General features: G+C 38.7%; 1 protein-coding gene across 1 annotated transcript; it reads right to left on the bottom strand.

Moving 5' to 3' along the window:
* Positions 1-2557: 2557 nt before the first annotated feature.
* pld5 (phospholipase D family, member 5) lies at positions 2558-13618 on the bottom strand. The gene is made up of 10 exons (XM_042484631.1): positions 13307-13618; positions 10404-10540; positions 9294-9477; positions 8953-9061; positions 8369-8496; positions 5836-6033; positions 5021-5172; positions 4048-4213; positions 3790-3880; positions 2558-3365 (listed from the first exon to the last, which is right to left on the bottom strand). The coding sequence occupies exons 1-10, from the start codon at positions 13337-13339 to the stop codon at positions 3103-3105; spliced, it is 1461 nt and encodes a 486-aa protein (XP_042340565.1). The 5' UTR covers positions 13340-13618; the 3' UTR covers positions 2558-3102.
* Positions 13619-13839: the final 221 nt, after the last annotated feature.

Raw genomic sequence — 13839 nt, 5'->3', positions numbered from 1 at the left:
TTTAAATGTATTTTGTATTTATTATACCACAGATTTTAAGGCATGTTTTCTTTGAAAATTGCACCATTTATCATAGCCAGAAACCGCAAAAATAAAAATTAAAGCTGGCTTGTCAATTTTCCAGCAGCCTTTAAACACATTCAAATCAGAAATTAAGTCACCAAATCTAAGTTTATAATAGCGATATTTTATCAAAACACTTTGTGCTTTGTATGTCTCATGTAGAATAACTTAAGTAACCAAAGAGAAACCACACTAACTACCCAGCATGCACAACAAGAGTGAAAAACCAAGGCTTTAACTTCAGGATTGCACCTTCAACTTTATAGTTTTAAAACTTTAAAAACATTGTTGAGATCCAGAAACTAATTTATAGTGGAATCAGGTTCATGCATTGTCCCCAAGATACTCAGGGAGGCTCAAGGAAACTACTGGGGGGACCAGGAGAGTAATAATAATAATAATAATAATAATAATAATAATAATAATAAAAAGTCACACCCCAGCAACCCCCCTCCTCCCTTAAATAAACAACAGTCCCTTTCTTGCAACACCTAACACTACAAACATGAACAAAGTTTACCTTTATGTAATACCCTTATTTAATTTTACCAATAAGGTACCTTAAGTAAGTAAACCTCCAAACTCATCAGGCCAAACTTCAGTTGATAAAGGTAGCAGATTGGGATGATATTATGGCGCCTCCTTGTGTTAAAGACTGGAAGCAAAGCTGTAGAGCTCTCAAGATGTACTGTATGTTACAAATTCACCTACTGTAAAAACCTTGTAATAATCACTGGTTGAATGTAAAATTTACTCAGCTAGCCTACTGTACTCAAGTACTATTTTGAGGTAGTTTACTTGAGTATTTCCATTGTACTACATTTCAGAGGTTAACATTGCACTTTTTACTTCACTACATTTATTTTGAAGTAATTTCAGTACTTGTTTTCTTAATTTATTCATGTTTTTTTAAATAAATTATCTAAATTTGCAAATAGGTTATCATATATTCTTAGAAGCTAAACCCGGCAGTAACATGTAGAGCGATTTAACTTCACCTTTACCAGCTGCAACAATAAAGTGATGAACATAGAATTGTATCAGTATTTATAATTCAGCAGTATAATGTATATAATTTTGAAATGGACTATACTACAAAATGAGCACTTTTACTTTAGGTACTTAATTTGTACTGTGGTTTTAATACTTTTACACTGTAGTTTTACTTATTTTACACAGGTAAAAGATCTGATTAGTGTGTCCAACACATCTAATGATAATAATATCAAGTAAAATTTACTTGTAAACTGTATTGCATTGTACAGAGAGGTGTCTCTGTTATATAGCCTACTCCTAATCATCGTCAATGAGGCGGCCAAAATAATGAAAGCTGTCAGTGTAATGCAACACAGTTCAACAGCGTCATAAAAAAAGATGTACATAATATACATATACATACATATTGAGTTATAGGGAAATATTAAAAAAAATGTTTTAAATATACTCTCCTTATTTATTTTAACTGTGTTAAAAGAGTTAGGTTGACTTAAAAATCTCTATGCAACATTTTAAATTACTGTGATTTTTTCAATTTTCAGTCTTGATAAAATGTAAGCGCCAGATGACAAATGTTTGCCCTCAGTCAACAGATGAATATAGTCCATTTGTATTAACAGAGGAACTAGAAGTTTGTGCTGTTAACTGAGAAATGATTAAATCCAAGCATTCCATTAAATGCATTAATTAAAATACAGCACTTTGACTGATGATAGTTTAGTGTGGGCGGTGTGAAGGCCCTGGTTCGCTTAAAACCACCTTGGGTGTTTTGTCATCTTGTTTTGGAGTTTGCCTGCCCACCAGTGGACAAAAATGGTTCATGCAGTCTGCCTGAGTCATTACAGAGTGTAGGTAAGGTATTACACAAACTTCAAATCAAACTAAATCCATGTTATTAGACTATTTCTAGTGTCACACAGTAACTTCTTGGACTCGCTGGAGTATCTCTGTTTTACCAGCAGGTGACTCTAATATTACTAATATCTTAGATTTGTTGTAGGTGCAATTTCAGAAGGTTTTTTTTTTTAAAAAAAAACACACACTAACCTCATTAGATATGCCTGCCTGCATACATGCATCTATTTTATTCTAATTTACATTAAAACTGTGGAAGACTTAATTTAAATGCAGGAACAGGAACCGATTGTGTGGTTCAAGAGGCCTCTCTGTGTTTCAATTCTAAACTTTTCTTTCATTCTGTATTTGCATGACCCCAAAAGATGAAAGCTGGTTGCTAACTTACAGCTTGTTAGTGGCTCTGATAAAAGGAAAATGTGAACTGTGGTTGGACAGCACTACATTTGTCAGCCCTAATTAAACCCTGTGAAGCAGGAAACACAGACATGAAATCTTATTATGGGTTGAGAAGCATCCAACGTTGTTTTGTTGGAATTAATTTGTGTATAAATGTCGGCCACTCTCTGCTCCTGGAGGTGATGGTGAAATAAACACAACAACAAACACCTTAGGGAAAAAGGTACATTTTTATAAGGTTTGATGACAATTTTCAATGAGATGATAAACAGTTGTCGTCACATCTGTCCTCCTACTGCATGAGCTTGTGCATTCGAAAAACTGAATTCATTACTACTGAGGGCAATGCAGCATTAAAGTCCTAAATACTATGCAAAAAGTATTAAAAAGTTTATAAAATACACGTTAAAACAATAAGCAAAAATAGAGCATCATCATTAAATACTAAATGTGATTTGTTTTGTGAGTTTGACATCTTTATGGATTTAAATAAGTTTCACATAGAGCATATTGATCTTATAATCAGCATATTGCTTGTCCTAGTAAATAATTCGGATTGAATATTGCTTTGAATATTCATGCAGCACAACATGCTACAGTATAACAGTCGACATTTGATTAAGTAGTTAGATACTATTGGGTAACCTGCAGCTGTAGTGAGTGAAATTATGACTTGTCTTTGTTGACGGTAATAACATTTAAGTCTAATATTATAAGCCACATTCTCATATTGTGTTGTAAGATCTAGATGTATTCAGAGGCTGTAGAGTATAGAAAGATATTCTGTGCTTATAAAGATAAAGGGTTTTTCCACTCATTTTCCTCCTTAGACTCCATGTGGATTTTCGCTTGTTGCAGGTTTCTGTATTTGCCCTGTTGATCCTTGTGTCCTTGCAGGCTCTTAGCGTAACGTGACCTCCAGTCTCTCTCAAAAGCAGCCTTGACGTGTTCCAGAATCGTCTCTCCTCCTTCTTTAAGACTATTTTGCATATTGACCACCAACCCAACTCCTGCATTAATGGCAAAGTCACTTCCGACCCAGTCGTGGTTACCTGTGGACAAACAGCAAACTTTAGATATCATGTCTGCAACAGGTATTATATCAAGGAATGATGACTCTGAGATACAGTGCATAGTTTTCTTCTTGGTGCAGATTTATAGAAAGTTTGCTGCTTGTGTGTCTCTGTGTGTGAGTGAGCAAACATTTTAATGGACTGAAAAATGCCTTGTGCTTCTCCTTTCCTCACGGTTGGTTATAATGTTAAAAAAGTGGGCATGGCTCTATTGCAGCACACTGTAGAGGATACAGAACACTGTGACTGGATTACAGACATGCCATCAAATACGTCTGTGCATTTGGATGCAGTCAAATGACAATAATCATAGATCTAGACATCCTAGAAGACTTATGTCCATTGGAATGTATGGGGGATCTGACTAGGTTAAAATGTAAAACATATAGGGTGCATTACCTACCAATGTAGAGAGCGTTGTCGGTCACCATGTACTTATTGTGGTTGAGCCCATGTTGAACATCATCCTCTTGCTGCTTGTGACAAAAAAACCTCTGTAAAAGAAAAATTATTGAACCAAATCAGTATGTAAAGATACCAACACCCATTCTAGTTTTAATATCTACATAATGAATCATAAGAATGTCCATATCTGTTGACTGCAAATACTAAAGTGCAGCTCTCATAGACAGATTTCAAGAAATTTTGTAAATTCACGCACCACCTCTAATGAGCAGTTGTGCAGCTGCATGCAGAGGGACTTGAGGGAGGAGACAAAATTAAAGGTGAGGGGGTGAGTCTTCTTCCAGAAGCTTATCAGCAGGCGAACTCTGAGTCCTCTCAGCACCACAGCCTCTCTGATCATCTCATCAATAGGCGACCAGTATCTGTTGATGTTGATTGTAATTGTAATTGTTAATTTTGTTTTACAATCTAAAGGTAACACAGATAGGGGAGACCAGGGTTGGTTGGTACACTTTTCACTCTTGGCTGTACTTCACTGACATGTTGGAAAATTCTAACTATCTGCAAATGAAATGTTACAGTCTCATCCATAAATAAATATTTGTTAATGCACACAACTGTTTAATAGAATTAAGTGATATGCGATTAAAGTCATTTTGTGCATTTGTGCCAACCAGCCCCGTCACAGTGTTGGTTTAAATGTTCTGGGGTTCGCTGGCACAGTGTCAAACAAACAAGGACCAGAAAACATGATCATTTAATACAATATATGCCCATTTTTTAAAACCCATACATTTTTTAAAGCAATTCATCAGTAGGAATGTTGAATACTTTTGCCGTTTACCAAAATAAAGTTATAGTTAGTAAATAAAGTTAACTGTTACTGTTACAATTGGTTGGCACCTACCAACCCTAAATCAGTGTGCCAACCAAGTTTGTGATGTAATCATGTAATCCAGCTACCATCACTCATCACAGAGTTTCAGATCTTGTTAAAATGTTGCTGATCCCTTTGTCTATTAACTATAAATAACACATCAATTATTCTGTCTTACACAGTTTTACAATACATTTAGTCCAAAGACTACTTTTTAACTTTCAGTACTATAAAACTGAAATGTTATGCTCACAATAAAAGTTACCAACTTTCATATATTTAAACATAGTAGCCAGAAAATAGCTGTGTATCAACTAATCCTTGTCTCCCCTATAACAGAGTACTGATGTACCTTGTGACCGAGGTTCCTCTGAAACTCCTGCTCAACAGAGGGAGGTAGTCCGTCACAGATATAAAGATAAACGTTTTTGCGCTCTGGATGACTTGATAGATGGCATCTACATCTCTGGTGCGATCTTTAGCGCAGAAGAGTTCAGGAGAGGTCTGCAGAGAGGATACATCACTCAGACAAGTCTGTGCCCAAACTAATAAAGATTATGAAAATCAAAGAACTGGGGGTCAAAAACATTATTAAGATCTTGTAATTTACATCCTAGTAAAAAATGTTACATTGAAAAGGACAACATTATTAAGAGTTTAGAATCTAAAAAGCAAGTATCAGATTCAGTGTAACATTTTAACATGGTAAAGAGCAAGAAAAACAAGGCACATTTCCCCAACAAAGTATCATCATGAAGAAGAAGAGCAGGCTGGAGTTGCCGGCAGCTCGTGACAGCATGGCTTCATTAGTTCCTATAGGATGATGAATGTCCTAAATGCAACAGATAAGCATCTTGTCGCTTAGAGGATAACAAGATTCATTACTGTCAAATTAGGTTGAGATACTGAGATATTCAGACTCAAGATGCTCCTCAGCGTGATATTAACATGATTAATCACCCCCTGCGTGTGACTGTTATTAGCTGGTAATGAAACTTTCATAAAGACATTCACCATCTAGTCCAGACTTGGGAAATTGGTGCCTTAAGAGGAATATAAACCAGCCTAATAACTTATTACTGACACAACCTGGTGTTTGTGCACTTTGTGCAGCGTCAGTTTATGTGTAACATGCAGTAAATACTGCGACATAAAGTGGTTCCTCACAGACACATAAGCTGTGGCCTTGGTGGCGTTGAGCTGTAGCTCAAGGGCGTCGTGCCTTCCGTAGAGGGCTGTAACTCTCTTCGACCAGATGGAGGGGATGTAGTCCCTCTCGTGGAGCTGCCAGTAAAAGGAAAAGATTCGGTGGAGGTCCAGAGCCAGACAGCTGCAGTTGTACAGCAGCACCCCCAGTTCTTTCCTCTGTGGGGTGTCAGAAAGGAGCACACAGAGGGAGATGATGCAGCAGGAAGAGTTGCAGACTGAGTGTTGCTGTGTTTACTGCATAGACATGCGTAAACAATGTGAGAGAGGAAGTAGAGTGGGAATAAAGGCAACATTGACACTGATTTTGGAGAGTAGTAATACTGTGTGAGAGGATTTGATAATCTAATTGTAACTGATTCAGTTATAAGATTATAATAGGATCAGGGTTTTTTCTCTAGACTCTACTGCTAAACTCTCAGTGAGGCTGGGACACAGTGGTGCTTAATGCAAACATAAGCACGTTGACATGCTCACAATGAGAGGGCTAACTTGCTGATGTCTGTAAAACATGTTATTTCCTATATGACATTATATATAATATAACATATTCTAATTGGGGGTATTAGCAGTGGTATTAGCAGTGGGCCACAGCCCCCACAATACAATTGTTGACCCCCATTTAAAAGACTGTGGCGCACTCATTTTTTAAACTAACACATAGGTAGTGAATCTAGACAGTTTAAGGCATCCACTGGTATTGTGTTAGCATAACCTATCAGGAAGGGGGCTAAATAACACTCAAAATTCAGGCTAAATTTTGGCAAGGGAACAACTGGCGTGGCCATTTTCAAAGGAGTCCTTTGAATTATCTTCTCAAGATATCCAAATTAAAAAATTTGTTCAGTGGGCACCCATGAATCTCCCCTAAACTAGAGGCTTGTTCCCAGTACATGTTTTGTTCCTTGTAATCAATGCACTCCTTCAAACTAAAGCTGTATATTTGTATTTTAAAGGAAAAGGAAAACCTGCCTATTTGAGGACAAATGAATCACCTAACATGCTTAAATATTAACTGTCCTGGTATTAGTCTATGCACATCAGATAATTGGTTCATTATCTGTAAAATAAGAAACAAAAAAAGTAGCCTTTTAGTTTGGGATTTCCCAGCTCTCATACTGACATAGTTTTCAACTAGTGTGTACACTTTGTCAGCATAAAGGAATTCCTGACATTTAGTCATGGCTTTTGTTTTTTGTCAGCAGTCAAATTGTCAGTAGCTCCATCTGGCCATCTATATTAAGCAACCCAACAGCTGAGGGGAATGTCATTAGTTTTGCATGTATTTGGTCATAAACCAAAGTTTTTCACAAACTTAAATTTTGACGATATGATGGTGCTAGATCAAAATGTAAGGGATCAGAGTTATTACAATTCATATTGAGGGGGATATTAACATGTGTACTAAATTTATTGACAGTCATCACAGTTGGTGAGACATTTCACTCAAAACCACAAGTATAGTGGTTATCAGGTCTGAAACTGAAAATGCATCCATATTCTTAGACCGTTCCCCTGTTTGCTCTCAGTGTCATCTAGTATAACATCTTTTACCATTCACTGTCTATGTAATAACTCAAGATTTAATACCATATGAAATCACAAACATGAGTTTTAGCACTATACCTTATAGACTGGAGAAAAAAAGGTTAATGTTTATTAATATTTTTTGACTGTCTTAAATTCTATGAATAAAATGTATGAATTTTTAACGGAGGCATAGTCCCCTTTTAATAGCCGTCCATTCAATCGTTGAGATATTTCAGTCTTGAGCAAAGCATGGCTGAAAACGGCAAAATGAAAAGCAAACAATAGTTTTTCTAATTATATTCTTGCCTGGTCATTAATTGAATTTGTTGTATTCTATTTTGGTGAGTGACCCAGAAGGAAGCGCACAGACGTTTTGGTCTATAAAACTAACATGCATGGTGAATTTCTGACTTGCTCCCTTTTTGTCTCTTTTCTTAGCGGCCCCTTTATCATTTGTGTGTGTTCACACCACACACACATATTCATATATGTGCCCCTTCTTCCCTCTGGCTCCTTAGTTAATTACGCTGAACAGTAGTTCTACCTCCAGCCGGCGCTGAAGCATGAAAAGTGCCAGGTAATCACTTCAAGTAGTAGTATGCTAATGCTGCCTGTTCCTCCTCTGTGGTGAATTACATACTAAATGCAAAGCGAAATGCTACTTGTCTTTGTGGCAAGCCTCAGACAGCAATTTTAAATCATCCCTGATGCCTATTAGAGTTGCTGAAGTAATTGCATAAAAAGGTAAAAGTTTAGAGTGGAACTAATCCAGACTGTTATGTTTTATGCCCCTCTGGGGTGCAAATGTTATCATTTAATTAGACTTATCCAGCTTTTATTTCTGTGAGACTTGTATCTACTGCAAAAGAACTGCAGACCTGAGCACACCTGACTGCAGAGCCTCATTTATCCTCTGGTCGGATTTGTTACTCTGCATGCTCATGTTGTCGATGTTTGTTGTTACCTTGGAGAGTGACCTCCAATCCATGTCAGCGCTCCCCATGTAAATGTGCTTCCGATCCACTATCCAGAATGAGGAATGTAGTCTTCCTCTGGTCAGAACTGTCATGTTTACAAAATGAACCTCTGCATCTAGACAACATGAGACAAGGAGACAGATGTAAAGTAGTGGCTGTGTGAAAAATGAGAGAATTGAGGAAATGTGCCGGTGGGCTTGGACTGTATGACAGACGTGGGCAAAGCAGGCAGGCGGTCTGAGAGGCTTTGAAAGGAAACCAGCCAGGTACATTTGCACATTCATGAATTTTTGACCTTCATTGTGAAGTTTGGCAGACATGAAGGTTGTATGACCCATGCTGTGGAGCTGCTGGCGGGGGGGCTGCACAGTGTAAATGAGCCTGTCAACTAAAAAAAAAAAAAAAAAAAGTACTATTGTCATACAGTAAATGGGGATCTTCTTTTAAAAAATGGTTTGAGCATCATGAATGTTGTCAGGTGAATTGTTAGGAGCGATAAATCTTCATTCTGAAAAGGCTACAGTGGCATACCAAATAGCTTTTATTAAGTGAAAACATGACAGAAACTCACTGTGTGCTGCCAAGGTCTTCAGTTCGGCCGAGTTAGTCAGACTGCTGGCAATCTTCAGTTTAACCCCGCGAGATTTCAGGCTGAGCAGTCTCTGGAACAACAGCCGACCCTGAGGAAGAGAGTGATGCTATGTAGCCTATAACTGGGATCTGAACAACATTTCTGGATGTCTCTTAAAAGGGCGTTACTTACATCTCAGCAGGACTAACCTCATCAAAAGACTACACACAGATCTACTGCAAAAATAATTGCATTTTCTCTCACATAACACCTGAGAAATGCAGTTGGTTCAGGCACTGCAGGAATGCACCAGGATATATTCAGACTGTTTGACTTTGTACCTGCTTGGCAGTGCTTGGCATTGTTTCCTGGTCCCAGGGGTTTAAGGCCCAGGCAGGGGACACCACCTCAACCGAGTGCTTTGCCTGGTCCAACAATGTGTGAAAGCCACCAGAGAGAGGGAGGTGGGGTCTGCCATCCAGGGGGAGACTGAGGTCGTCTGGAATATTCTCCACGAGCACGATGCTGCAAACAAAAGCTTGATTTTTCTCGAACCTTAAAGTGGAACTATTTTACACATTAAAGCCTGTTCAAACGTCTTTAGTACTACGGCACGTGCAAAAAGTAATATAAAGCACTTTGTGTCTACAGAGGAAGCTGCTCAAAATCTGGTAAATTATCTTAAGTGATGTCACTTAAGTCATTGTCAGGCTGAAAGCTACCAGTTTAAAATGAAAGAAATCTGGAGGTGTGGAGTTAGAAAGAGTAACCAGAGATCTGAGAGTCAGCTCATCGTATAGCTAGAGGTTACAATAGCCGCCACGAGCATAACGCATCCAAATCTGTCAAGCCCCCAGGAAGTGATCCGGACTCTGAAGCCATGCTGACCATGGATGTATTAGGCCAACTGTAGCTAAAACTTCCAGGTCCGTAATGTGATACCATGTGGCCTAAAAAGACTTTTTCCCACTGACTTGCGTTGTGAAAGAGACGTATTTAAATCAGTCAATACATTGTTTCGTCCAAGGAATCACCAACCAAACTCTGACAGTTGTGTTGCATTCTGGATATTGTAGGCACCTGGTTTTGACAGTGAAGAAGAAGAACGTGGAATAGAAATGATAGTGTGATAACTTTGCTTCTGTTGCACTGTTTTTTTTTAAATCGTTCTTCTCTCTCTGTGAACAAATATGACACTATACTCTTAAGGTAGCATATAGGCACAGTAAGGTACACACATTCCTGAGTAGTTGCAAAGGAACCAGCGTTGTACACATTTATTCATTAGGATAAACCCCTTGAGATGAACCATCTCATTTTCAAGGGGGTCCTCTGAGTTCTTCTGAAATATCGCTGATTTGAGGATTATATAGTAGATAATGACGAGTTACTGCCTGAAGACTTGGGGAAACAATATTAATGAATCATGTCACACTTGCAGAACATCTTACCGGCAGTCTCTGCTACAGTTTTCCTCTGTGATACCGTCTTCATCGTCTCCCCATAGGTCCACCGATGAGAAAATCAGAGCCACCAGCACAGCAAAGCAGCAGAGTAGGGCAAAGATGGCAATGCACTTCTGCTGGGTCTGGAAGATGAATTAGACACACAAAAGTCTGATTTAATTCATAATGTTTTTGTGGAGGATACATAGTTTGCAGCTCTGCTGAGTTCAGCTTTGTTGTCATGGACCAGGTTAACAACTTGCAGTGAAGACATTGACACAACAATCCGTTTTGGGTGGTGCACCAAAGGGAATATCGTCCATTAAATGCTAATGTCCTCATTCAATATCATTGATTAGAGGTTTGGATTCCTGGTCGATACAGCAACAACTGTATGTCCTCTGACTTGAAACTTTTGATTTGACAACCAGGCTGCTAAGCTCCGAGGCAGCCCTCACAAATCCCACTTTATGCCACAGGACAGAGAACAAGCGAAGTGTAACGCTCTCCAGCTGAAGGCAAATTGATACACACTAAAGCTCAACTGTAAGGAATATTGGAAGCTCTGCTTTATGCTTTTCTGTATAGCCGACTGCCTGCTTTGTTGTTGAAGCGAGTCCCCAAGCTGAAAGAGATTTTATGACCTCAGTGCCAGCATGGGTATTCTCAATGTTGTCTTTATGACAAGCAATATTAGAGGCTATATTAGTGTGCATGTATGTGTTTGCAGTGTATGCTATATAATAAGGGCGGATTGACAGTCAGTGGGGTCAGTGGTTATGAACCAGCAGCCTTATTGCCCTGATCCAGCCTGGGGTGTCTTGATTTCCACTGTTTTAAAAGTGCAGTTAGGCACTTCTCTTTTGCTTACACCTACAGATTTTCACCATCTCATTCCCGGCCTTGTTTGGCTGTGTTGGTTTTGTGGGCTGTCATCACATCACATTATATATTCTCTTTTGTTGTGTTCGATCAATCAAATGAATTGTATCTTGCTGATTAGTTTGGGAGTGTAAGCAGTAGTCTTTCTCAAAATGATGTCTCCCAGGTCCAAGTTTTCTAGAAAATCTGATGATTAAACAAAAGAAAAACAACATTCAGCACCAAGTCGGAGAGAAGATGGGGGTTGGAGGGTGTTTGTCAACTTCATTTCCCACTCTTCCTCCGCTGTCTGTCTCAGGCAATGAGGCTGAAAGACTGGTGCCAGCCGGATACACTGCACACTCTTTCTGCTGTCCGCCGAGACCACTGAGCTCTTCAACACATTTATCAGAGTCAAGGACCATGCTTGACTTGTGGATCTGTACATGGCTGCTAGGAAATAAAGCCTCATGATACAGAACGAGTCTGACAGAGTGAGACAGGTCAGTGGACTTACAGCTGGTGCAAAGGGATCTAATATTTCCTTCACGTCAAGCACACAATAACACACTGGATACACACACAGCAGGTTTCCACAGCTGATTTCAGAGCAGTGTGAATAACATAACTGAGTTCATAGCTGACATGATAAATAAATGATTTATTTCACTGTTATTAACCAGATCAATAACCTAGATCATTAACCAGATTAACCAGTTCTTAAGTCAGTTCAGAACTAATTTGTGTTTACAATGGCGACCTCGCCATAAGTTAGCGACACGATGCAAGGTGATACAAGATATTAAAACATACAGCTGATGCAGTAAAACAACAGACAAAATTAAAACGTCAAAATATGTGCTTAATATGCAACAACAGAGTGCAGAGCAGTGATCAGAAAATAATGCTTTTAATAAGATCATAAGGTTGAAAGAAAACCAACTGTCAAAAAACAAAGAAAACATGTATAATTTATCATACAAATATGCCCAATACTAGAATACTAGCTTGTTAGCTCAATGCATTTTCTTCTTTTCTGTGTTTTATATTGTGGTTAATTGGATATCTTGAATTGTAATTTTGTTACATTAGACTTTATAGACCAAATTGTTAATCAAACACTAATTGGCATCAAATTTGATAATAAATACAAGCATTTAAGTCATTTATCAGACAAATTGCCAAATATAAGCTGGTTCCAGCTTATCTTATGTGAAGATTTTCTTTTTTCTGTCTTATATCGTGGTAATTTGAATGTCTGGGTTTCAAGCAAACAAGCAATTTGAATAAGAAATTGTAATGACATTTTTTTCCAGTATTTTCAGACATTTCATAGGTGTAGATTTCAGGGGGGGGAATGCAGGGGACACATCCCCCTCAACATTTAGAACATGTTCATTTGCATCCTCTAATAATAAACATGAAAGTAGCAGAGAACTTCAACTTGGACAAAATTAAAGACAAAGTCAGATTTTTTCATAAAAATTCACCAGAATGCAGATAAGGGGTGGTGGATCCCTAAACCCCCCTATTTCATATATGCTCCTCCAAAAATGTACACAAAACCTACGCCCTTGGAATAAATCATTAACTTAAAATAAATTGCAGACAATTTTGATAATCAGTAGAACTGACATTTATCAAGCTATATGCCAAATATTAGCTGATTAGCAAATCCCACATTTGTCTATGTTCTTCTTTTCTCTGTTTAAATCATTTAAATGAAATATCTATATAGCAGTTTGAAGATGGCCCCGTGGGCACTGCAGTGACAGACTGATCAACCAATTATTAGACAAATAATTGCTAAATTGACTGATATTGAAATTATTGGTCACAGCCCGAACTGTGTTTATTTTACAAATCTGTGTTTTTACTGCATAATTGACAAAGTTAAGGCTTCATTCAAATGACTGCATGAATGCATAATTTAAAGAACGCCAGCAAGAAAAGCCTCAGGCAAACATGCACTGAAATCCCACCAACAGACAAAGTGAGAATGATATCACATATGAAACGGATGTGTAGTTAAGGGCTGTAAACGTCACCTTCAAGGGCTCCTGTGGGGTTGGTCCCGCCATGAGAGCAGCACTCCTTCAAACTTCTCTGACAGGTGTGGAAACAGCAGCTCAGTCACACATCTGTCTGTCTGCCTGTCTTCATCCTCCACCCCTCAGCCTGTCCCGCTCTGATGTCTTCACTCTTTGCCACTGTCTTCATCCTGCTGGTTCCTCATTGTGCTGGAAGGTATGTGTGTGTGTGTATCTCGAGTCCTGGTCCGTCCCATGTCCTAACATGGTTCCTCCAGCCTCTGGCTGTAAGTATCTATGTGTGTGTGTGTGTGTGTGTGTGTGTGTGTGTGCTGCTCACTCTCTGCTCCTCAGAGGAGGAGGTGGTGAGAGAGATGGAAAAAGACCAGCCCCTCTCATTCAAACGGCCAATACAGAGCTGTAGCTCCGAGCCCCAGCAACCCCCCTCCTCCTCGATTCCTCCCTCCTCTTCCTCTTTCCTCTTTATCTTCCTCTTTTATCTGCCTTCTGGACAAAACTCATCTGGCAGAAAGCAGCTGGGCTGGGCTTAG

Source organism: Plectropomus leopardus, chromosome 4 (assembly GCF_008729295.1).
Source record: "Plectropomus leopardus isolate mb chromosome 4, YSFRI_Pleo_2.0, whole genome shotgun sequence".
NCBI classification, from domain to species: Eukaryota; Metazoa; Chordata; class Actinopteri; order Perciformes; family Serranidae; genus Plectropomus; species Plectropomus leopardus.
This window is presented reverse-complemented; position numbering and strand designations above follow the sequence as displayed.